A 24,526-nucleotide genomic window follows, 5' to 3' on the forward strand; every position below is an offset into this window, starting at 1 on the left:
TACACCAGCTCGATCGTCAATTGCTTCTGCATCACCTAGAGTTCTCTTGGAAGGAACTCCTATCCTTAGGACTCCTTTAAATGCGGACAAGTCAGATCTCATTCCTTCTCAAGATTTCACTTTCGTGGGAATGAATTTTTTGACTCACGTCAATCTGGTCGAGTTTCACGTCAACGTATATCAGACCTTTTGCTGAAAGTCAAATATGTTTTGTCCCAATCTCATATAACAGCTCAAGAATTCCTCTCTCTCAACGGTATCCTGAGCTCAGTAGCAGACTTTGTGCAGTTGGGACGTCTGTTCCTTCGTCCTCTTCAGCATTACCTCTCAGCGTGTTGGAAATGGTCTCCAGACAATCTGTTACAAAGATTCCAATTTGTCCAGAATTAGTACCCCATCTTCAGTGGTGGCTAGACGAGGACAATCTCTTGGCAGGAGTACCCCTTCTTCCTTCGCAACCTTCTTTATTCCTAATTACAGATGCGAGCAAGGAAGGGTGGGGTGCTCATCTGGAACCACCCAGTCTGATAATTTCAGGGTCGTGGTCTCATCAGGAGTCACAGCTACATATCAACAATCTAGAAATGCGAGCAGTTTTTCTAGCAGTATCTCATTTCCAGTCACGTCTTTGAGACTCGTGTGTGATGGTGTCAACAGACAACACGTCAGTTGTGACTTACATCCAGGCACAGGGGGGAACACATTCTCACTCCCTGTATCTGGAAACCAAGGAATTACTTGTTCTTTGCAAGACGCTCAATATTTCTCTTCTGGCCAAATATATTCCAGGTCGCCTCAACGCCCTGGCGGATGGGTTGTCTCGCAAACACCAGTTACTACCATCAGAGTGGACACTTCATCAAGAAGTGACCAATCAGATCTTTCACATTTTCGGTTATCCTCTGGTCGATCTATTTGCGACCAGACACAACCACAGGCTTCCACTGTATGTCAGTCCAGTGTACGATCCAGCAGCGTGGGCAGTAGATGCGCTTTCGTTCGATTGGGACCAACTTGACGCCTACGCCTATCCCCCACCCATTCTGATTTCCCAAATATTATTGAAAATCAGGGTGAGTGCGTGTCGCATACTCCTGATTGCTCCTTGGTGGCCCAGGAGAGCTTGGTTCAACGATCTTCTCAGTCTCCTGTACGATTATCCCAGGAAACTCCCTTACAGGTCAGATCTTCTGTCTCAAAGAGGCAGACTACATGCGGATCCAGCAATGTTCCACTTACATGTTTTGCCATTATCAGGCAATCTCTGCAGAAGAAACAATTTTCTGTCAGGGCTTCAACCCTCGTTGCTTCGGCAAGGAGAAAGTCCACCAGAGCAGTCTATGATGCTCGCTGGAAACTCTTCTCTAATTGGTGTATTCGAGGGAAGATTGATCCCCTCAATCCCCATGCTAGACGTGTAGGAGATTTTCTCATCTTTCTTTTTGATGATATGAAACTTTCTCTTAGCTTCATCAAAGGATACAGATCTATGATTTCGCATACTTTGGCTTTTACTAAGTCATCACAAGTATGTGCTGATCCAGCAATTTCGGAACTTATTCGAGCTATGGAACTCAAACGTCCTGTTTCTCGTACACTTGCACCTAAATGGGATTTGGCTTGTTTTCTTGATTCTCTTACTAAGGCTCCATATGAACCTCTAGATCAAACTTCTTTACAGTTACTAACTTGGAAGACAGTTTTCCTTCTTACTATGGCTTCAGCCAAAAGCAAAATGCTCTTTCTATCGAGGATGGTCATCTTCGTTTTGATTCCTTAGATGAATCTGTAATTTTATTATGTCAGCCAGGATTCCTTACTAAGAATCATCTCCCCTCTATGGCTTCTAAACCCTTCAAAGTTCAAAGTCTTTCTAATACTTGTGGACATGAAGATGATGATAGACTTCTTTGCCCTGTCAGGGTGTTAAAATTCTATCTTAAAAGAGTAAAGTCTATTCGAGGTTCTCGTAAGAGACTTTTCATTCCGTTAAAAAATGGGGGGATGTGTCTGCGGCTTCTATTTCTCGATGGGTAGCCTCAACCATAAAGAAGGCTTACTCTTCTCTGTCATCTAGGGATTTATCCCTGTTTAAGATTAGACCGCATGAATTAAGAGCTCTTTCGGCTTCGTGGGCGTATATTAATAATGTTCCACTTTCTGAAGTGCTTCAAGCTGCTTTCTGGAGGAATCCGCCCACCTTTTCCTCATTCTGTCTTCGTTCTCTTGAGTGTCAACAGGACAACTTATATATGTTGGGTCCTCTTGTGGTTGCTCAAACAGTAGTTTTTTTCATGGCGTAATGTACTGGTGCTATCCAGAAACTAAGTACAATACTGTACTAACGAAGATTGTATGAGGACACATTTCGACTATCTCTGGCTGAAAAACCTGAATAACGGTTTTTGCTGCGTTGGGAAAATATAACGAGAACCTCCCGCCACAGCTACAAAATCAGCTAAGGATAGTAGGTATGTATTTATGATATTAAAACAAATTTTTCTAAAATAAAATTCATTTTAATTATTAAATACTTACCTGCTATCGGTAAGTCCCACCTCCCAATCCCGCTCATCGTTTTATATTTTCATTATTAATTTGAAAAGGAAGATGAGTTAGGGTTCTCGATTTCCGGTTAGGTTACATTATACTATGTTTAACCTGATCTGTTTCAGTGGGGGAGGTGGCCAAATTCAGGCACTTGAAGATTTCTGGAGTAGGTAACCCACCTTTAAAAGGTATAGCTAGGGATAGCAGGTAAGTATTTAATAATTAAAATGAATTTTATTTTTGAAAAATTTGTTTTCACAGAGCACGGCCCATTCGTTTTCGTTATTGGTGTGGTGGGGTTACTTTTATTAATCAATGGGTGAACATGGTACTTGCTGTGACCTTAAAGTGTATCTTCTTTGTGATCTAGACATGGGCTGCATAAGTAGAATTGTAATGTTATATTATATTTACAGTTGCGTGGCATTGACTGACAGTGTATATGACATATAAGTCTAGTAATACATGTGTGTTTGATGCATTTGCAGACACGGAATCCATGACTGACTTAAATGACAGTTTCCAGAGTGCGTCTTCTACTGCTAGTGGGGGTGAGCATTGCCAAAGTAACACCCAGATATACATAATATCCTCCCTCTTGGAAAATGGGGCTTAATGCATGTGCTTAAAGTGTTGTCAAAGACAAGCATATGCAGTCTGCAAAGGCTTCTCAGGGATGACTCTTTCCCCTTATTTGGCATTATTCGTTTAAATGAAGTCTCTTCTAAATTAAAAGCCACAAGGCAGAAAAAGTCGTGGCTGAAAAGCCTGTGCAGACTTCACAGGCCAATCTGGTACAACACATTACTCTCATGCATTAAGCACCATTGTCCCTGATGGCTGCTTATATGAACAGCATTCTGGGACAACTGCGCTAAAGGCATGTGCATAAAGTGTCATACCAGATCAGCCTGTGCAGTCTGCACAGGCTAATCAGGGACGACACTTTCCGCATAAATTGGATTTTTGCTAAAAAGAGACTTAAACGAAAAATGTCATAAAAGCGGAGAGTGTTGTCCCTGATTAGCCTGTGCAGACTGCACAGGCTAATCTGGGACGACACTTTACGCACATGCATTGTGCCCAGTTTTCTCAGAACACGACTCATATGTATTAGGATGCAAATTAAGCATGATATAACCAGGGCTGATTTCCTATATTGTACTAATAAACATGTTGAATAAACAGAAGGTGGCAGTCAAAGTTGCTTTTTGAGATCAAAGGAGAAATATCGCGTTTAACAACTTGTCTGAATAAAACCTTTTTTATTTTTCACAGAAGATACATTCTAGCCTGTGTTATGCAGCCAGTCAAGGAAAATGGTCAAAGTTTCTACTTTTAGCAGGTGACTTCTGGAGGCAGGTTACCACTATTTAGATCATTCAAAGAAACAAACACCAACTGCAAATACAATGATAATCTTTTAATGTTTTTTTGTTTGATTTCACAATACATTAGGCTTGTAGCCCATGAGTACACATACCTATAACACACAGTGTAGTCAACAGTGGTCACTGACATACAGGCATATGCATATATGATGTTTAGCAATATAAATTTAAAATTAACAATAAAAAGAATGTGCAACTCTGAAGACAATTTAAAATAAACAGCTATATTTTTAGCATATATATATATATATATATATATATAACACTGTTTACCGTTGTATAAATGGACTTTGTTATGTATGAAATTCATTGTTTATCTCTAGTTGATTAATTTGCTTGCATGGAAAATTGATGTTAGTGCTAGAAACACAGTTTAAAACAGGGATAGCAGAAAATGAAATTGTCAAATCTGTTATTACTGTAATTACTGTAATTATCAGGTCAAATATCTGATGTTGAAATAATACTGATTGTTTACACTACATTTTCTATTCACATAGACAGATCTCGTAGCCTTTGTTTCAGCAACTTTCCCTTAATTTTTGTTTTTGTCCAAACATGTGTCATGGGCAATATGCTTCTCTTACACTTAGATTTTTTTATTATAATTTTTTTTTGGGGGGGGGGGGGGGCACATTTATGGTAAAGAAGTGATTTACATTTTTATTGCATGTCCAGATGTGATGTGTGTCTCAGCGAAGAGCTCCCGGGCTCCAGCGGTTGATTGCCCAGCCCCCTTGGGCACCATCTCCACCCCATCCAGCAGCTTTCATACTGCTCATAGCCTCTCTGACTCCTCATCAGGTAAGGAATGAGGGTCTCAGTATGTCTCAGTATGGGCACTTGTGTGCCTTTGGTTGGTTTTCTAGTTGTTTGTTTGTGCACAGACTGTGCGTGTAATAGCAGAATATTCATTGAGATAATAATTTGAATAAATAAATGTAAAAGCCTTCTTTTCAAGATTAGTTCTATTCATTTTACCACCAGTATGCACTTTGATTTGTGTTTTGTTTCAAATGTATGCCCTTATATAATCACAAGAAGGCAATGACATAGCACAGTTTAAGGTAATAGTTTACATGTGCCTGTCTATTTTATTTTATCTCTTTGACTTCTTTGTGTAAGTTTGTATTTTGATTGTTTGGCACTTATCCATTATGCATTTTGATTTGTCAACATTGTGCCAATATGTCTTTATACCCCCACAAACGTAGTTTAGGGGGGTATATAGGGGTGAGCTTGTCTGTCTGTCTGTCGGTCCATATTAAGTGTCCGCTCTCTAATTCAAGTTGTTTTCATCCGATCTTCACCAAACTTGGTCTGATTTTTTATCTTGATGATGTCTAGGTCAAGTTCGAATAAGGGTCATGCCGGGTCAAAAACTAGGTCACGGTGTCACTTAGTGCGTTTTAAACATTGAGCATGGTGTCCGCTCTCTAATTCAAGTAGTTTTCATCCTATCTTCACCAAACTTGGTCAGATGTTGTATCTTGATGATGTCTAGGTCAAGTTCGAATATGGGTCATGCCGGGTCGAAAACTAGATCACGGAGTCCCTTAGTGCGTTTTAAACATTGAGCATGGTGTCTGCTCTCTAAATCAAGTAGTTTTCATCCCATCTTCACCAAACTTGGTAAGAAACTGTATCTAGATGATGTTTAGGTCAGGTTTGAATATTGGCCATGCTAGATCAAAAACTAGGTCACGAGGTCACTTAGTACATTTTACACGTTCAGCATGGTGTCCGCTCTCTAATTCAAGTAGTTTTCATCCAATCATCACCACACTTGGTCAGAAGTTGTATCTAGATGATGTGTAGGTCAAGTTTCAACATGGGCCATGCTGAGTCAAAAACTAGGTCACGGGGTCACTTTGTGCATTTTTAACATTGAGCATGGTGTCTGCTATTTTTTGTGAAGACAACATGCAAAATATTCTGTGTCAATGCAGCATGTGGGGGTATTCATCAAGCTCTAGTTTGATTGGTTTCCATGGTGGCAATATGAATTTTGATCGGTTGAAACTAGCCATTATGCATATTGATGGTGGACACTGTGCCATCATGAATTATGATTGGTTGACACAAGGCCAACATTTATTTGATTGGTTGACATGGTGCCAATATGTATTTAATGGGTTGATACTTGGCAAATATATATTATGATTAGTTGACACTGTGCCAATATGTATTCACTGTTTGATACTGTGCCTATTCCGGTATGTATTTAGATTGGCTACAACATTTCCATAATGTTCTGTACTTGGTATATGTTGTTGATTGATTTTCAGGTATATCTGGGTTGCCATCACTGACCCAATTAAATAGAAGCCCCAGTCAGACTGTGAGTCTGGTGGACCATGAAGCAAAAAAAGTGCCCTGTGACACCCCCGGGCTCCCTCACCATGACAACGCCTATGACGAGTATCTGGCTAGAGCCCTGCAGGAGGAGTGTGTGCTAAATGAACAGATGCATGATGGGAACTCGCCGGTACAGCCAAGGAATGATAGTGAGATTTCACAAAAAGTGGGTCAAGGTTCTCAGAGTGATACGAAATCAGATGCTTCTGAGAACGTCACAGTGGGACAATCTGAACCTACTGATGAAAGTACACAGGATGGTGTAAGCCTGAAGACAGGGAGGAGATCAGCCATTGAGAAAGAATTGTCCACTCTTCAGTTCTCTTCCTTGCAAATAACTGCCATGAAAGCTATCCAGTGTGTGTTATCTAGTCAGAAGTATGGAGAGATGCTTTTAGTGCCTAAATCAGATCTTGTGGCTGAAAGCAACAAAGCCCTTGCCGATGGGACAGTAATTAGAAAAGACGAGGATATGAAGCAGGTCATCTGCGGATACATGCGCAGGTTGATCCTGTTTGCGGCCAGTCCGTCTCCCTTCAAGAGGCCCGTTGGAGGGGAGGAGCTGGATCGCACATGGACCATGCTTCAGAAACTGATTGTCACTGTACATGCTGAATCACAGACCAACCTGCCTGTACTCCGAGGTAAGGTTCCCAACTGCTTTATCTGTGCTCAAGTCCAATACTGTCTTTTTGTTTTACAAGATTATACTGTGAAAAACTATACTGTGAACAACTGAAAAGCGCAGGTGATGTGTCATAAAAATAATAAGCTCCGCTTTTGATGCTGTATGTGAGATGATTGGCCTAGTATTGTTGTCTCCTAATCAAGGAATGTCTAATCAGGGATAAGAAACTGTGGTCTGAAATAATTGTGTATAAAATATAATGGCAAGTTTGTATATTTTTTTTTTTTTTCAATTATGTTTTAAAATTTTAGAGAAGTACCTACCTCTGCTATCAAGTTCGGATGTGTTCCCACCCAACAGTGACAAGATTGCCCCACCCCAGGGGAAGCCCTCCCTCTACCAGCTGTTTCCAGGACAAAGGGGTCAGGACCATGACCCCCAGAGGTCACTCCAGCAGACTTCCATTCTACAGTTTATCAGGACGGGGTAAATGCTGTTTTCCCATAAACAACCTTTAACCTGTAGTAATGGCATGTAGAGCTTTCACAACACTATGTGAAGATTGTGATTGAAGCAAATTCTAATTAGAAACTTGCATGATCTATCCACGTACCTGGTATCCCCCAATGTATTCAGTGACCCAGCTGTTTTGGGATATTTTGGATGGTTTTGGTAAAAATTGTGTTGTTGATTTTCTTCTCTCATTAGCTAAAGAATGAGTTTTTAATATTTTATTTTGTATGCTTATGCAAAAACTATTTGTTTTTAAATCAAAGTTGCACAGATATGAAATCCCGGTAGTAACTATGTGTAATAGTGTTATCAGTAATCTGTAACACTTTTAAAACAACATTTATCAATGTTATTCATAAAAATATTTACACAACAGTTGTTTCACTTGTTGCTGACACAAATTATGGACTTTGCATTTTGATAAGTTAAATATGTTATAAGATTCAGAGCTGGCTATTAGATATGAAGATAATATTAATCCTTTTTAACATTTCCCATGTGAACCTTATCAAACTTTATGGTTATTAATTTATGATTGGTCAATTAATAGTTTTATTGACACAAGGAACTCAATATTAATTATGTATCAATTGGTTTTGTTGTACCTTCACTAATTCTAAAATGTAAAAAATATTCTATTTGCCTAGCATTTCTACTTTGGATACAATGTGGCTAAGTGCATAATCCTTCAACAGAAAGACCTGCTTATAACCCATTGATAAACTTCTTGTCTATCATCTCTTGTGTACATTTGCTCCTTATGAGTTCAACGTCATGTCAATAGTTTATGTATCACAGTCATTATATTGTTTTCCTCTCACAGGTCAGTGGACAGTGGTCTGTTGAGGGGAGGCAGGGGGCGCAGTCTGCCACACTTTGTGTCCCGCACCCAGCAGGATGGAACCAGTCAAACCAGCAGCCAGACCCCACAGCTGCCACGTCTCCTCCCTCAGGTAGGTAACCATGGAAACATCAACATTTGTTGAAGATAAATGCCTAACGTTGTACAATTTTGTCTCTGCCAATTTCTTGTTCAGTCTTTAACCCTTTACCTCTTAGATATGCATTTGATGTGTTTGTAGTCCTTGAGAAAATCAACTAAAACTAAAGACCTTTCTTATAAGATTCAAGTTTTAAAGGCTTCATTTCCAACACTTAGATACTTATGAGCATAAAAAAGCTGGAAACCTGAACAGCCTGGGAGTTGCTCGCAAGCTGTTCTGTTTTTTATTCTGGTTTCATCTAGCCAATTTTACTTAGCTTCTGAGAGGGAAAGGTTTAAATAATCATATGACTTAACCTGTTAATAATTTGTTCTTTCCTTGTTGCGCTGTGAAATTTTGCCAAAGTGACATAAAAATGACTGCCATAACGATTATTACAGTCCATAGTGAGCGTTCCGACCCCAGCCCCTCCCCTGCGGGGCCCTCCCCCGCCCCAGTACACGACCGCTGTGTGTCCAGCCCCTGCCTTGAAACAGAAGAGGCGGGCCCACCGCACCCCCTCACCACTTGTCCTGCCCACCATATACGCTCCACTGATTGAGATGGGCTTCACCGTTAGCCACATTGAGCAGGCTATTGAGGAAACTGGTGAGTTTAAACTTTTTTGTTTTGCCTAATTGTATTGAAATGATTTCTATATCCCACTCCTCCTCATTACTAACTGAAGTGGTGTATGTCGCTATCATGTTTGTTGGTCCATAGACAAAAAGTCAAGGGGACTGCTTCAACACTTATCAAAATACAACAATCAAACATACAGGCATTGTCTCTTATGCTATGAAGTTGTCATGTGTGATTTTAAGCTTGACTTTTTGAAGAATGATCTTGAAGAATATTGTTATAAATTAACACTGAACTACTATACAAAGGGTTTGGTTTAGAAAAAAAATAGCCAGAATGTCTGACAAAAACAAGAACCATTGAGTGCATTGTCCTTAAACAGCTCTTGTTGTAATTGAAAATTAACAATTACAAAATAGGCCCCTTTTTGACATTATATGACTTTATTATTTTTGACATTGTATTTTATCAAAGACTCTTTTATAAAACCGCAAGTTTCAATGGTTTTACCTTTGGTATTAAACATCATATAGTAGTATCAAGGGAGACATCAGTGTTTTTAACTCCCCCATATTTTGTTCCGTAAGTGTGATTTAATTGCCTTGTTGATTGGTAGATATGTTCATCATTTGACCATTCATTTCTTCGTTGATATCTAGTGAATTCTTTTACCTACCACCAGGCATATTGGTATGATGGGTAACTTGGGAGGAAAGAAAGATGGTATTGATTTTTGAGGTCAACAGGTCAAAGATCAAAGTATCAAGGGCTTGTCACATTAAATTTGTTTTAGCACAATATGTTGAGAATGTTTTGACCTATGATCATGCAAATGGTATAAGTTGTTACTTGGGTGAAAGGACAGGTGCCTCTTGATTTTAATGTCTCCATGTCAAAGGTCAAGGTCACAGGCTTAGTGACAGGAAATTGATGCTGCACAATATTTTGAGAACAGTTTGACATATGATCAAGCAAATTGTTATATTGGTTCCATGGTAGGAAAAAAAGAGACACAATTTAATTGTAAGTTCACCAGGTCAAGGTCACATGCTATTGTATAAAAATTGGTTCCTGCACAGTTTTAATTTAGACAATGCCTTGACATACAACCATCTTTATTGGTAATCTGGTTACTTGCAAGGAATAATAGATGCCTATGGATTCATGTAGTTCTCAGAGGCTTTTAACATGAAATATGTTTCAGCACCATGTATTCAAAATGCTTTGATATACAATAATTCAATTTGGTATATTGATTACTTGGGTATAAAATAATAGGCCTATACAGTTTGGGGTCATCAAGTCAGAAGTCAAAGTCACAAGGGCTTGTATTATGAAATTGGTTTCAGCACATTATCTAGAGAATCATTTGACCTTTGATAAGCTCACTTGCTTTGCTTGTTACTTGGGAGGATAAAAAGATTCCTTTTTATTTCTGGTCAAGTGGTGAAACGTCAAGGTCATTGTGCTTGTAACACATACAGAGCTACAGATAAGCTTTTTTGGGAAATTGGGTAATACCCTTCAAAATAAGAATGAATTGGGTAATGAATAAAGAGATTGGGTATCCAAAAGTATGATACTCGCTCATATTAAAAATAATTGGGTATTTGTACCAAAACAAACAATTGAATAGGGTAATTGCAATAAAACATTCATTTAGCTTCACAAAAACTTACCTACATATAGTTATGTATTCAATTGAAGTATAGGTTGTTCAATAAGGTCATTAAACATACCCTTTGCAATTGTTTCGCCATCAAATTTATTTACCACGACAAAAGAATCCATACGGGGTTTTGTATTTTTTGCGGAACGTTTCGTCTACCTCGAGACGCCATTTTGTTTGACTCGCATGTGTTATCATCTAAATGCTTTGGAAATACGTTACAATATAAAACAAGCGCTTGTCGATCGAGTCAAAACGGCCAAACCTAAACGGGATTTTTCATTACGCATAGAAGGCGGCTCGAATTGGTTGGCGATTTGTTTTGCGTTAAGATTTTGAAAAGATTGCGTAACCACATTTTTTTTATTGCGTATTTAGGCAAATACGCAGCTTATCTGTAGCTCTGAACACATACATTGCTTCAGCAAAATAAATAAGGAATTCTTAGGATTCTATAAATTAGTTTGCTGGTAATTCTTGTCAAAGGATGAATCATGATAATTTTCAAGGCAAGATATTAAATGTGAAGGTCACTAGACAACTGTACCAGTTAAGTAGGGGGGCATACATGTTTTAAAAACATCTCTGATATCCTTTCTTCCATGGAAATATTTTCCTGGTTTCCAAATTATTGATACAGTAAGTGAAAGTAATCGTCAATGATGCCAGATTTAGCATGAATGTATGTAATTTATGTAAAATGTTTGATGAAAATTGTGATGTCATTCTCTTTCCATATGTAAACAAATTGTTGAAAAGCATTTTATTTTTAAATAAAATAAACTAACCTAATAAACTAATTCTCTTAAGTATCTCTGTTTTCTTCTGAACTTGTCAGGTGTAGACCAGTGGGAGGTGACGTCACAAGGAGTCAACAGTCTGGCCACATGGATGATAGAACACCCTCAAGAGGCAGGCCCCTCAGCAGTCACGAGTGTGGCCCCTTCTGTGACCTCTGCTGACCCCGGGCCCTCTCAAACAGAACCCAGCTCTGAGTCTGCTCTACAGGAAGTACCCAGCAGGTGAGTCGTGCATGCATGGGATACTTTTATGGGTGAATGTGTTCAGTAATGTCTTATTTCAAATTTTTTGATTAAAGTGTTTGTCTGTGAGTGAAGTATTTTGAAATCCATATATCACTTACATTTCTCTAGTGGTGTCACAACCATTTTATTTGCCGGTCTATATCACTTAAGTACATCAAATGCCAGTATCCCTAGTGTATAAGCACATGTTTTTTAATGGTCGGCTACAAAGTTGGTGAGGTATTATAGTAATGGACTTCTTCATTCTGTCTGTCTGTCCGTAACACTTGTGTGTCCACTCTGTATCTCCTATACCATTCGACAAATTTTCATGAAACTTGACTGAAATGTAAAGGGTATTGGGATGATGTGTAGATAATTTAGTTACTTATGCCATAAAGGTCATAATTCAAGGTTGAAGGTTTAATACTTTTTGTGTGTGTCTGCTCCTTACTTTCTAGTTTCTATACCCTTTGAAGGATTTTTCTTTAAACTGCCCTCAAATATTAATGGCATTGAAGTTATGTACAGAAGGCAGGAGTCAGTCATTCCTGCTCAAGGTCAAAGTCATACATCAAGTTCAAAGACTTTAGCCTCCATTTTTGTGTCCACTCCATATCTCATACATTTTAAAACATTTTCTTATTATTCAGCTTAAATGTTTAAGTCATTGAGATGATATATAGAAATCATCAGTCAGACATGGCGACTATAGGTCAAGGTTATTCTTCAATGTTGAAGTTTCAGCTTTTATTTTCCTGTCAGCTCCATCTCAAACACATTTTTTTTTCATAAAACATGAGGCATGAGTCAGTTAAGCTGGCTTAAGATCAAGATCATACTTTATGGTTACACAATTTTGAGCCTCCATTTCTTGACCAGGTTATTTCTCTTACATCCATGGAAGGATTAAAAAAATAATTTGTTGTTTAGATTTTTTTTAAGAAGAAATAATTTAGTCATGCTATTTCAATGTCAAGATCAATCATTATGGTTGTAATTTTCAGCATCCATTTTTGTAGCCTTTTTTATACCTCCCATAACCATTAAGAGTTTGTCATGAAACTTGTCTATAATGTTTAGGTGATTGAGACATTGTGCAGAAGGCATTTGTTAGGCACAAGTGCTTAAGATTTGTTGTTGTCTGCTTTATATGTTATATTGGCATTGAATGGTTTTTATGAAATACTACTGTATTATACTGAAGTATTGCTGAAAAGTTATTGTCATTTAGAAGATGTTTAGTAGTCATGAATCAATATCCCTGGTTGAAATCAAGGTCTCCTTTTCAAGGTAAAAAAAATCTCAGCAGTTGATTTAGCTGTCTCTTGGACTGCCTTGTTGCGATTAAAATTGAATCAATTTATCATAGTTCCCAAAAGTGTGTGTTGGGAATCGGTACTCCCAAAACTAATTAGGATATTATTAAGCCAATTCTTAAATTAAGGATGACATATATATTTCATTTTGATTAAAATAGTTGTATCAACTAAATATTGCCTACATGTTAATCGGACAATATTTCAATAAATTTTGAAAAGTTTTCACATAGAAAACTGTATGACATTTTACTCCAGTATGCCTAGATAAACTTTCCCAACATAAGCTTTTTGCATTCTGGTTCTGGTAAGTTGTGAAATGGCTTGGAAGTAATTGGCTTTCAATAATTGCCCAGTGTTGTGGACAAACTGAGCTTCAGCATGTGCGTAAAATGGCATCTTAGATTATCTTGTGCAGACTGCACAGGCTAATCCTGGACGACACTTTACACACATGAATTAAGCCCAGTTTTCCTAGAACAAGGCCCAAATTATCTATCTGTCCAGGGGCAGTGTGTCTGCTGGAGACCCTGTGGACCTGTCAGAATACCTGGAGGAGGTGGGAGAGGCCCCAGGCATGATACGCAGACCCCGCGTCCTGGCACAGTCCAGACACAGGGACATACGCAGTTTCCTCTCAAATATAGGTATATGGGCCCTATCAATCTACAGTGTAATGGAAACCTTATCGGAAAATACATACAGAATATTAGAACTAGAAGTGTTGATGGTAGTTAAAAGATGTTTTTTCATAAGGACAAATCTTAATGCCTCTTTTTTTCAAATTTAAAATTGAAATTTGATTTAATTGATCAATTTATTTGTTTCAGCTTTTTACATGTATACAAGATGACCATTTAAACGTAAAACTTCTTAAAAAGTCTGTATTTTGATATGTCAAAGTACGGAAACTTTAGAATGACCTCCAACTTCCATATACACATGTAACGATTTTCAGCAGAATATTAGCAAAGTAATTGTGCAGCCATTTGCTATGTGAGCAAAACAATTGTGTCAACTATTTAAGAAAAACTTTAAACTTTTAAAAAATTGGAAATATGTTTTGTTAATGATTCATCAAAGTAGTGTGTTTCATTACACTTTCCTTTCCAAAGTTCAGTTGGGGGTTGCCAGAATTATTCTGTCTGTCCATCCGTCCGTCCGTCTGTCCATCTCTCTCTCTGTCTCTGATATGGTGTATGGAAAGGCTTGGCTTTGTGCATATGTCTGTTTGTCTGGCTCTCTGGGATACAATATAAAAACTTGCAGGTATTGTGTTTTGTGATATGAAGTTATTGGTATGCAATGCTTATTATCATACAGTGACAATTACAAAAGATGAACCCAGTTTTTAAGTTAGAAATTGTTAACCACGTTTTCCGAAGAAAAAAACTGGTTATTAGATTGGCAATGTCGGCGGGCTGGCTGGCGGGCGGAACAAGCTTGTCCGGGCCATAACTTTGTCGTTCATTGTCAGATTTTTAAAATCATGTGGCACATTTGTTCACCATCATTAGACGGTGTGTCGTGCGAAAGAATTACGTCGATATCTCCAAGGTCACAATTTGAGTTTGAAGGTCAAAAATGGCCATAGATGAGCTTGTCCGGGCCATTACTTTGTCGTTCATGGTCAGATTTTAAAATCATTTGGCACATTTGTTCACCATCATTAGACGGTGTGTCGCGCGAAAGACTACGTCGATATCTTCAAGGTCGAGGTCACAATTTGAGTTTGAAGGTCAAAAATGGCCATAAATGAGCTTGTCCGGGCCATTACTTTGTGATTCATTGTGAGATTTTAAAATCATTTGGCACATTTGTTCACCATTATTAGACGGTGTGTCTCGCGAAAGAATTACGTCGATCTCTCCAAGGTCAAGGTCACAATTTGAGTTTGAAGGTCAAAAAAGGCCATAAATGAGCTTGTCTGGGCCATTACTATGTCATTCATTGTGACATTTTAAAATCATTTGGCACATTTGTTCACCATTATTGGACGGTGTGTTGCGCGAAAGAATTTTTGTCAATATCTCCAAGGTCAAGGTTGCCACAACTAAAAATAGATTGATTTTGAAACAACTATGTAACTGTGAACAATCAGTAACAATGCACATTTTGATTTTGAGTTGTCTCTCTTTATCAGACTTTTTATGCTCCTGGTAGGGTGGCATACAGCAGTTGAACTGTCTGTCAGTATGTCAGTATGTGTGTATGTCAGTCTGTCCGTCCGAAAAAAACACTAAAGTTGGCCATAACTTTTGCATTATTGAAGATAGAAACTTGATATTTGGCATGCATGTGTATCTCATGAAGCTGCACAATTTGACTGGTGGAAGTTCAAGGTCAAGGTCATCCTTCAAGGTCAAAGGTAATTTTTTTTTTTTTAAATTCAAAGCGGCATTCTCATGAAGCTGCACATTTTGAGTGGTGGAAGTTCAAGGTTAAAGTCATCCTTCGAGGTCAATTTTTTTTTTTTTTTTTTTTTTAATATTTCAAAGTGGCGCAATAGGGGGCATTGTGTTTCTGACGAATACATCTCTTGTTTTTAGCTCATCTATTTTTTGTTTTTAAATTATGAGCTATTGTCATCACCTTGGCGTCGGCGTCCGGTTAAGTTTTGCGTTTAGGTCCACTTTTCTCAGAAAGTATCAATGCTATTGCATTCAAACTTGGTACACTTACTTACTATCATGAGGGGACTGGGCAGGCAAAGTTAGATAACTCTGGCGTGCATTTTGACAGAATTATGTGCCCTTTTTATACTTAGAAAATTGAAAATTTTGTTAAGTTTTGTGTTTTGGTCCACTTTACCCCTAAAGTATCATAGATATTGCTTTCATACTTGGAACACTCGCAAACTATCATAATGGTACAGTAAAAGGACAAGTTGCATAACTCTGGTTGTCATTTTTACGGAATTATGGCCCTTTTTTGACTTAGTAACTTTGAATATATGGTTAAATTTTGTGTTTCGATCCACTTTACTTCTAAAGTATCAAGGCTATTGCTTTCAAACTTCAAATACTTTCATGCTATCATGAGGTTACTGTACCTTGCAAGTTGAATTTTACCTTGACCCTTGAATGGCCTTGACTGTCAAGGTCAAATTATTAAATTTTGCTAAACTTGCCATAACTTCTTTATTTTTGATTAGATTTGATTGATACTGTGACAAAACTACTCTTACCTGACATACCACAATAGACTCCACCCAAACCATCCCCTGTGCCCCCCCCCCCCCCCACCCCCCCCTGAATCCCCCACCCCCAATTTTTTTTTTTTTTTTAAGATCATCTCACAAATGACCACCACACCCTCACACTATACCCCCCCCCCCCCATCCCACCCCCCCCCTCCGCCAATTTTTTTTTTTTTTTAAACGGTTAAAAAATATTTATTTTTATTCTTTTATGTTTGAAATACCGTCCAACCATCGCAACCAAGAATTTCTTATTGAAATCAAGGTCAATTTTACACAAGTGGGGTTAACAATACACATTTTGAATTGTCTCCCTTTATCAGACTTTTTTTCAACTGAAAACCTGGTTTTGTGACAATTTTGTCCCTTGTTTAATGTATTACAACATTTGGCTTCAGGAAAAATTATTTACACTATTGAAACAATTTCTACCTGTGGCTGACTGTTGTATCTGATGGTAGAGAACAATGACCGGCATGAGCGCACTGAGAGGTCTCGACATGAGGCAGAAAGAGGTGAGAGGCGGTCAGTGCTTGACCTCTACGATGAACTCTGTGACCTCCAGGAGGAGTTGGCAAGTGACGTAACTATGGATGACATTTTCAACTTTGAGAACAGGGAGACCTTAGACCTCTTTACTGCTCTGGTATGATGTATGGCATATTTTACAATGTATATGATAAAGTGCTTACTTGTTTGGATTCAGTATAAAATATTTTGTATTTTCAGGATGATATAGTTGAGTACTAAAATCTTTTGGATTATGTATGTTAGAGACTGTTCAACTGTCTTTAAACCATACATGTTTGTTTATTCTGAAATTGCAAATGTAAGTTATAACTTGAAAACATATTCAATACAAAATGTTGCTAAATGTTTATTCTTTGTCATTACATAATTATATATTTTATAGAAGTTTTATTTTGTATTTTGTAATGTTTTGATTTCACTTACAATTAAGTAATGCTCATGCTGTAAAACATTTTTTCTGATTCTGATTTGTTCAAAAGTTTCTTGTGTAAATGATCTCTGACTGACCTTTTCCCCAAATCATGTCAAAAGCATTAAAAAAACATCTTGATTGAAGTATGGCGCAGTCAGTGTGTGACATTTCTAATGGCTTCTATAGAGACGTGACCTGGAGGAGGATCTATCAGTAGTGTGTGACCTGTGTGGAGAGAGGACATTCGCCTTCAACCGTCACATGAGGACAACCCACCCTGGATGTGGAGGTGGGTGGGATGGGTTTGTGTAAGGCAGAAATATTGGTATGTTGGTACATTCAAACAATTGGGGAGATATTACCAAAAAAGGTTTTTAAGGGGTCTGTTGGCTTTTTTAGAATTTTTAGATAGTCTGTCTTAAATGGCCACCCATACAATCCATTATAATTTAAGTAGACGTATGATGAGGAAATCACAATAAAATGTTTTGTGTACAGCTATAGAAAGAAGAGATAATAGGTTATTTCTTTGTTTTCTTATATTTAAAAAAAAATCCTCAACATCTTTGAAGAAGGCAGCATATATCAACCCCATAGTGGTGTTTGACCGACCTCTTAACTTTTCCTATCTCAGCCATCACTTTGTTAAATAGGTGGATTATTTAATAGCTTACAAATGTCCACCATCATAAGACTTTGTGTAGTGTGTAACACTTGTCTCCCTATCTCAAAAGTCAAGGTAATTTTAAAATGTCAAAGGTCAAAAAGGCCATCATCAGCTTGCAAATTCCTTTCTCATATAAATATATATATGGTTCACACCTGTTATTCCCTACACAACATTAACAGGAAGCAGTGACAACCACGGTTACCGCAGCAACGGCTCCTACTGCAGTGGTTGGTTTGGGGGGCAGTGCGGGACTGGCCACCCGTTCTACCTGCTGTGTCTGGGATGCCGTAACCGGTACCTGGGCGGTGCCCAGCCTGGCCAGTCCGCTGTGAACCAGGCAGAGGGGAGTTTGGATGAGTTCCATGACAGCTCAGACTCAATGCTCACATTAGGTGGGGTGTAATGGGTCAATGCTCACATTAGGTGGGGTGTAATGGGTCAATGCTCACATTAGGTGGGATGTAATGGGTCAAGGATTTTTATCCACAGCCAAAGGATGAGGGATATAGAATTGGAGTTGTACGTCCTTTGTTGTTTTTGTATGATGTAACTTTACAAGGCTATATCTCAGATATGCCTCAAGATTTCAACATGGATGTATAGCTATCAAGAGATTTGAAATTCATAAAAACAATTACCCTACACTTAATTATTTTGTATGACTCTACCATATATCAAGGGATTTGCAATTCAACGAATTTGCTTGTTTATTTTACTGTTTCTGTAAAGCTTAATGATTTTTATGCCCCCCTTCGAAGAAGAGGGGGTATATTGCTTTGCACATGTCGGTCGGTCTGTCGGTCCACCAGGTGGTTTCCGGATGATAACTCAAGAACGCTTGGGCCTAGGATCATGAAACTTCATAGGTACATTGATCATGACTCGCAGATGACCCCTATTGATTTTGAGGTCACTAGGTCAAAGGTCAAGGTCACGGTGACTCGAAATAGTAAAATGGTTTTTTGAATGATAACTCAAGAATGCATACGCGGCCAACAGGGCACACTCTGAACAATATTACTGAAGCAACTGGTCTGTTATCCTAAATCTATAATTATCAGTCCAATGAAACATCATCCTTTTAGTAAAATACAGTGGATCAGTAAAAATATTATCAGAATATGAGATTTTTTGTATATTTTGTATATTAAATATTGTGTTAATGTTTAATTTTGTTGATTAATATAAATATAAGCAGGACAGGGGAGGTAATACACTATTATATCTTTGTTATATACAGGGGAAACAAATGCAATAAGTTTAAATTTATTGTTACTGCATTTGCCTCCCTTGTAATATATTTAAATTTTACCAAATGTAAGGCTAACTGCATTTTTGTAATGCATACTACTACTACTACTACTACTACTACTACTACTGCTGCTGCTGCTGCTGCTGCTACTGCAGCTGCTGCTGCTGATGCTACTACTGCTACTACTTCTTCTACTACTACTACTACTTCTACTATTACTACTACTACTACTACTACTACTACTACTACTACTACTACTACTACTACTACTACTACTACTACTACTACTCTGCTACTGCTACTGCTACTACTACTACTACTACTACTACTACTACTAATACTACTACTACTACTACTAATACTACTACTACTACTACTAATACTACTGCTACTACTACTACTACTACTGCTACTACTACTACTACTACTACTACTACTACTACTACTACTACTACTACTACTACTACTACTTCTACTACTACTACTACTACTACTACTACTACTACTACTACTACTACTACTACTACTGCTACTACTGCTACTACTACTACTACTACTACTACTACTACTACTACTACTACTACTACTGCTGCTGCTGCTGCTGCTGCTGCTACTACTACTACTACTACTACTACTACTACTACTACTACTACTACTACTACTACTACTACTAATAATAATAATAATAATAATAATACTATTATTTACTATATAGCCTTGCATCATGCATAGATTAGTGTACAAGTAGTACTGCTTTGTACGTTGTTAAATATTATATGTTAAAGAATAAAAGAAACATTAAATGGGTGGATTTGGTCAGCTGTATCGGGAGGAGGAGGCTGAATATGTCCTGAAATTAGCCAGTAAAAACCAAGATTTGGTCAGGGACAAGTCAGTGAAAAGTCAGGGAATTTTATTTCATCAGGTGGGTGGCAACCCAGATAAACTACATAGCAACTTCATATTTTGCTTACTGGGGGGCATTGTATTTCTCAAAGAAATCTTGTTTTGTTTATATTAATATTCTTTGAAGAAACCATTGCTAAAACTAAATCAAATATAATGTTCTAAACAAAAAAGCATTTAAATGGCTAGCATTTTCTAATTTCCAGTCTGGATTAGGAAAAAGGTTCTTTTTTTTCATAGGTAATAAAATCCCATTTAGGCCTATATCATCTGTTTAAGGCTGTCTTGTCACCACAGTGGTTATTACTCCTGCTTGTCATCTCCACAACATGGGTTTAATCCCATATCCCAACATAAATTAGATATATATGGAGTAACTTTACCAGACAGGAAGTTTTTGTCCCCTACCGGTTTCACCGGAGGGGACTTATGGTTTGCGCTCTGTCTGTCTGTCAGTCAGTCACATTTTTCTGGATCCTGTGATAACTTTAAAAGTTCTTAATATTTATTCATGAAACTTGAAACATGGATAGATGGCAATATGGACATTATGCATGTCATTTCATTTTGTTCCTAGGTCAAAAATTCTGGTTGCTATGGCAACAAATAGACTAGAAATACTGCTGAAAATGGTGGTTTTCTGGATCCTGCCATAACTTGAAAAGTTCTTCATATTTTTTCATTAAACTTGAAACATGGATAGATGGCAATATGGACATTATGCACATCATTTCATTTTGTTCCTACGTAAAAAATTCTGGTTGCTATTGCAACAACAACAAAAAAAATCTGACAATGGTGGAATTTCTGACAATGGTGGAGCTGGTAGGGGACATATATTGATTGGCAATAGTCTTGTTTCACTTAATACTCTGTTTTCCCTGCACACAAAAAATAATCACTATGAATATTTTTCATTAAATTCAGAGTTGGAGCTTTATTTCAAAATTCTTTCCAACACTCTATGTAGTGACATAATGCAGCCTCAAGAACAGATGGGCCTCCTGAACTTTGAAATACACATTAAATCTGTTTTTAATAGCCCTAGCACCATCTATATGGACAGTCTTATCTTTCACTTAGTCTAAACCTAAAATATTTACCTCTAAGCAGGGATCATATTTTCCTGCAACATCAATCGGTCCGGATATAATTGGGGAAAAGTATCCGAAAATGTATATCCGAAATCATGAAAAATTACGTTAAAATATATACCATTGATTTTGCCATTCATGAAGGTGGTATAATACATGTACACGTAAAATTCCCTAAGGCGTTTTTTTTTTTAAACGGAACGAGTTTTCTCAACTGGTTTTATCATTTGGTATTTCATTGTTTCGTGTGCTGTTTTATCAGACTTTTTTCATCGTTGTAAATATTATTAATCTGTGTGAGTCTATACCGATGTTTTAAATTGTTGTCGACTCGATAATAGCTTACAAACATGCACTGGACCAAACAAATGTCCGTGCGTAGGTTGGCTTCTGACAACAACAAACCAAATAATTAAGAAATAATTTGTTGTCAAATAACCCACGGCCGATAGTTTAGATGCGTAGGGATTTAATCACGAGAGCGAAGCATTTGAAACCACGCATCTAATTTTCTGGTCGTGAGTTATTCAACAACAAAGTATAAAGTACACGAATTATATCGATTCTAACACGGTTTTACTAAAGATTTATTCAATGTATATTATTTTTCTTGTGTACTATTTTATGTGAAAGTCCGCCCATAAAAATAACTTTCGGCTGTTCTGTTGATCAGATTCGCGACTTTCATTCATAATTATATAACCGGATTATTACGCTGGTGGAAAATGTATCGGCATGTTTTGTTTGGTTACAGCGCGTGCTTTCAGACACGTCTTTTCGGATGCGTCTTTAATCCGCTGTTCACAAGTTTTTGATTCTTGGTCTGACGTGCAATAAACCAAACAAATGTCTGTGCGTAGGTTGGCTTCTGACAACAACAAACCAAATAATTAAGAAATAATTTGTTGTCAAATAACCCACGGCCGATAGTTTAGATGCGTAGGGATTTAATCACGAGAGCGAAGCATTTGAAACCACGCATCTAATTTTCTGGTCGTGAGTTATTCAACAACAAAGTATAAAGTACACGAATTATATCGATTCTAACACGGTTTTACTTAAGATTTATTCAATGTATATTATTTTTCTTGTGTACTATTTTATGTGAAAGTCCGCCCATAAAAATAACTTTCGGCTGTTCTGTTGATCAGATTCGCGACTTTCATTCATAATTATATAACCGGATTATTACGCTGGTGGAAAATGTATCGGCATGTTTTGTTTGGTTACAGCGCGTGCATTCAGACGCGTCTTTTCGGATGCGTCTTTAATCCGCTGTTCATAAGTTTTTGATTCTTGGTCTGACGTGCAATAAACCGGTCCTGACCGGTTTAGAGACTGCAGCGAATGGTTTATCACACCTTATCGAGATAAGAATGTCATTAGGGTGTGTTAGGATGTACACTGTGTAATCGATTTCATGGAATGGGAATTTTAAAAGCAAGCAGAATCGGACCGACTGTTTGGGATTTTCAATCGGTCTTTCATGACCCCAATCGGTCTAGGACCGACAAAACCGAAAAAAATATGATCCCTGCCTCTAAGTAATTAAAATAAATCTGAGATGTGATCCCGATTGTGTTATATTTAAGAATTAAAACTTGATATTTTAATTTATTACTTTGTGGGCATTAGTCATGGCAGGAAATGTATTGTTGATTACTTCAGTTGTTTACAGCCATTCATTTGTTGTTGTTATACCCAGCCATTTCTGGGAGTTTTGTCGTTGTCCGTCTATCAGTCTGTCCTTCGGTCTGTCAGTCCCTGGGTCTGTCTCAAACTGTGTGGTTATTACAGGGGATATTGATTTTAAAAAATTGCTTGTTATTTGCTAGGTTTCATTGCTTGACACATTATTGTCCCCTACCGGTGAAACCGGAGGGGACTTATGGTTTGCGCTCTGTGTGTCCGTCAGTCTGTCCACCCAGTATTTTGTAGCCAATATAATGTATGAAATTTAAAAAAAGTTTGGTTTAAACAAAATAAGTTGGAAAATAAGTTGGAAAATAATTTCTTTTGATTGCGGAATCCATTTGATAATCCAGATAATTTACTTAAAATCCTGCAGTGTGTGGAGGCTAATCAGGGACGCCACTTTTTGCTTATATGTTGCTTTTTTGTTTGATGAAAATATCTTCGTTACAAATATCCTGTTGAGCTGAAAGTAGTGTCCCTGATTAAGCTTGTGTGGACAACACAGGCTAATCTGGGATAACACTTAATGGGCATGCATCAAGCCCCGATTTTTATTGGTCAGGTCTCAATTATATTCATGTAATGAAATTTCCCTCACAGATTTATTGAGCCCTGGGGAGACGGATGGTACTCTGCTGTGCCTTGACAACCCCGAGAAACTGCACCAGCTCCTTGGCCTCTCAGACAAGAGCCCTATTCCTGAACCCATGACCTTCCCCAAGCCTGACCCCTTGGGGTCACAGTGTATGAAGCATTCTGTTGAGGAGAGCAATACACCAGGTAGGCAATACACTTGATTGTCATAGCTAAGTGAATGATTGTGTTTTTCATATGTACCAGGATAATGGTCTGGGCTGATATTTGTGGTATAAGCAATCGGTATTGCTTATCTTGTCTTAAAGCAAATACATGCATTATATTCAACATCATACAATAATGTACAATAAAAGTGCAGATACATGTTACCAACTGCATCAACCTGAAAATAAACATTTTAAGTAATTCAAGATTTTGACGTCACTTATTTGTTGCTGTCAGCACAGTTTTTATTGTAAAGCATAAACTTTTAAAACATAGCGTTGTTAAATACAGATGAGTAAAGATATTTAGAATTTTACAATCCCGTTTTCCTGTGTTTTTAACATTCTTTAAGCCAAAGTTACTAATTTATTATTAAAAAAACAACACTATGCTACGAAGGTGAAAGACAAATAAGTTGTTGCCAAATAAAAATTATTTAAGCAAAATGTTGAGATGGGCGGCCAAGAGCTTTCTTGGTGAATGGCAGAGTATGACGGGTAATTATTGTTAGTTGTTATGACGGTGATTACTGTACCACCAACAGGTACACGTCAGAGTTCCCCATTCCAAGAGAGCAAGCAGCGTTCCCTCCCTGATCAGGTTGCAGGCCTGAAGACTAGCGCTGAGCGACGTCGTGCCGTGCATGAGACCACGCGTGCAACCCAGGTGGTGATTGCCCGCTCCGTTCTACTTGAGGCACTAAACGTGCTGGCTGGCAGGTGGGTCTCATAGGGCTTATGTACCTGAGCCTCATTCTGGGAACACAAGGCTTAATGCATGTGCATGAAGTGTAGTCTTATATTAGCCTGTGCAGTCCGTGTTATTACATGCATGTTCATAAAGTTTCATCCTAGATTAGTCTATACATCCTACACAGGCTAATCTAAGACAACACTTTCCAGTTTTACAGAATTTATTTATTTAAAACAAATCTCATCTTCACAAAAA

General features: G+C 37.8%; 1 protein-coding gene across 1 annotated transcript in view; it reads left to right on the top strand.

Moving 5' to 3' along the window:
* LOC127879285 (probable E3 ubiquitin-protein ligase HERC1) overlaps window positions 1–24,526 on the top strand; it is a 155,754-nt gene that overhangs the window by 87,085 nt on the left and 44,143 nt on the right. The window contains exons 42-54 of the mRNA XM_052426048.1: window positions 3,039–3,101; window positions 4,620–4,745; window positions 6,230–6,943; window positions 7,239–7,413; window positions 8,264–8,393; window positions 8,825–9,032; window positions 11,513–11,696; window positions 13,526–13,665; window positions 16,679–16,863; window positions 17,347–17,449; window positions 18,010–18,222; window positions 23,378–23,557; window positions 24,123–24,297. Coding sequence (XP_052282008.1) covers window positions 3,039–3,101; window positions 4,620–4,745; window positions 6,230–6,943; window positions 7,239–7,413; window positions 8,264–8,393; window positions 8,825–9,032; window positions 11,513–11,696; window positions 13,526–13,665; window positions 16,679–16,863; window positions 17,347–17,449; window positions 18,010–18,222; window positions 23,378–23,557; window positions 24,123–24,297 — 2,596 coding nt within the window. The remainder of the gene's footprint in view (window positions 1–3,038; window positions 3,102–4,619; window positions 4,746–6,229; window positions 6,944–7,238; window positions 7,414–8,263; window positions 8,394–8,824; window positions 9,033–11,512; window positions 11,697–13,525; window positions 13,666–16,678; window positions 16,864–17,346; window positions 17,450–18,009; window positions 18,223–23,377; window positions 23,558–24,122; window positions 24,298–24,526) is intronic.

This window comes from Dreissena polymorpha, chromosome 4 (assembly GCF_020536995.1).
Source record: "Dreissena polymorpha isolate Duluth1 chromosome 4, UMN_Dpol_1.0, whole genome shotgun sequence".
NCBI lineage: Eukaryota > Metazoa > Mollusca > Bivalvia > Myida > Dreissenidae > Dreissena > Dreissena polymorpha.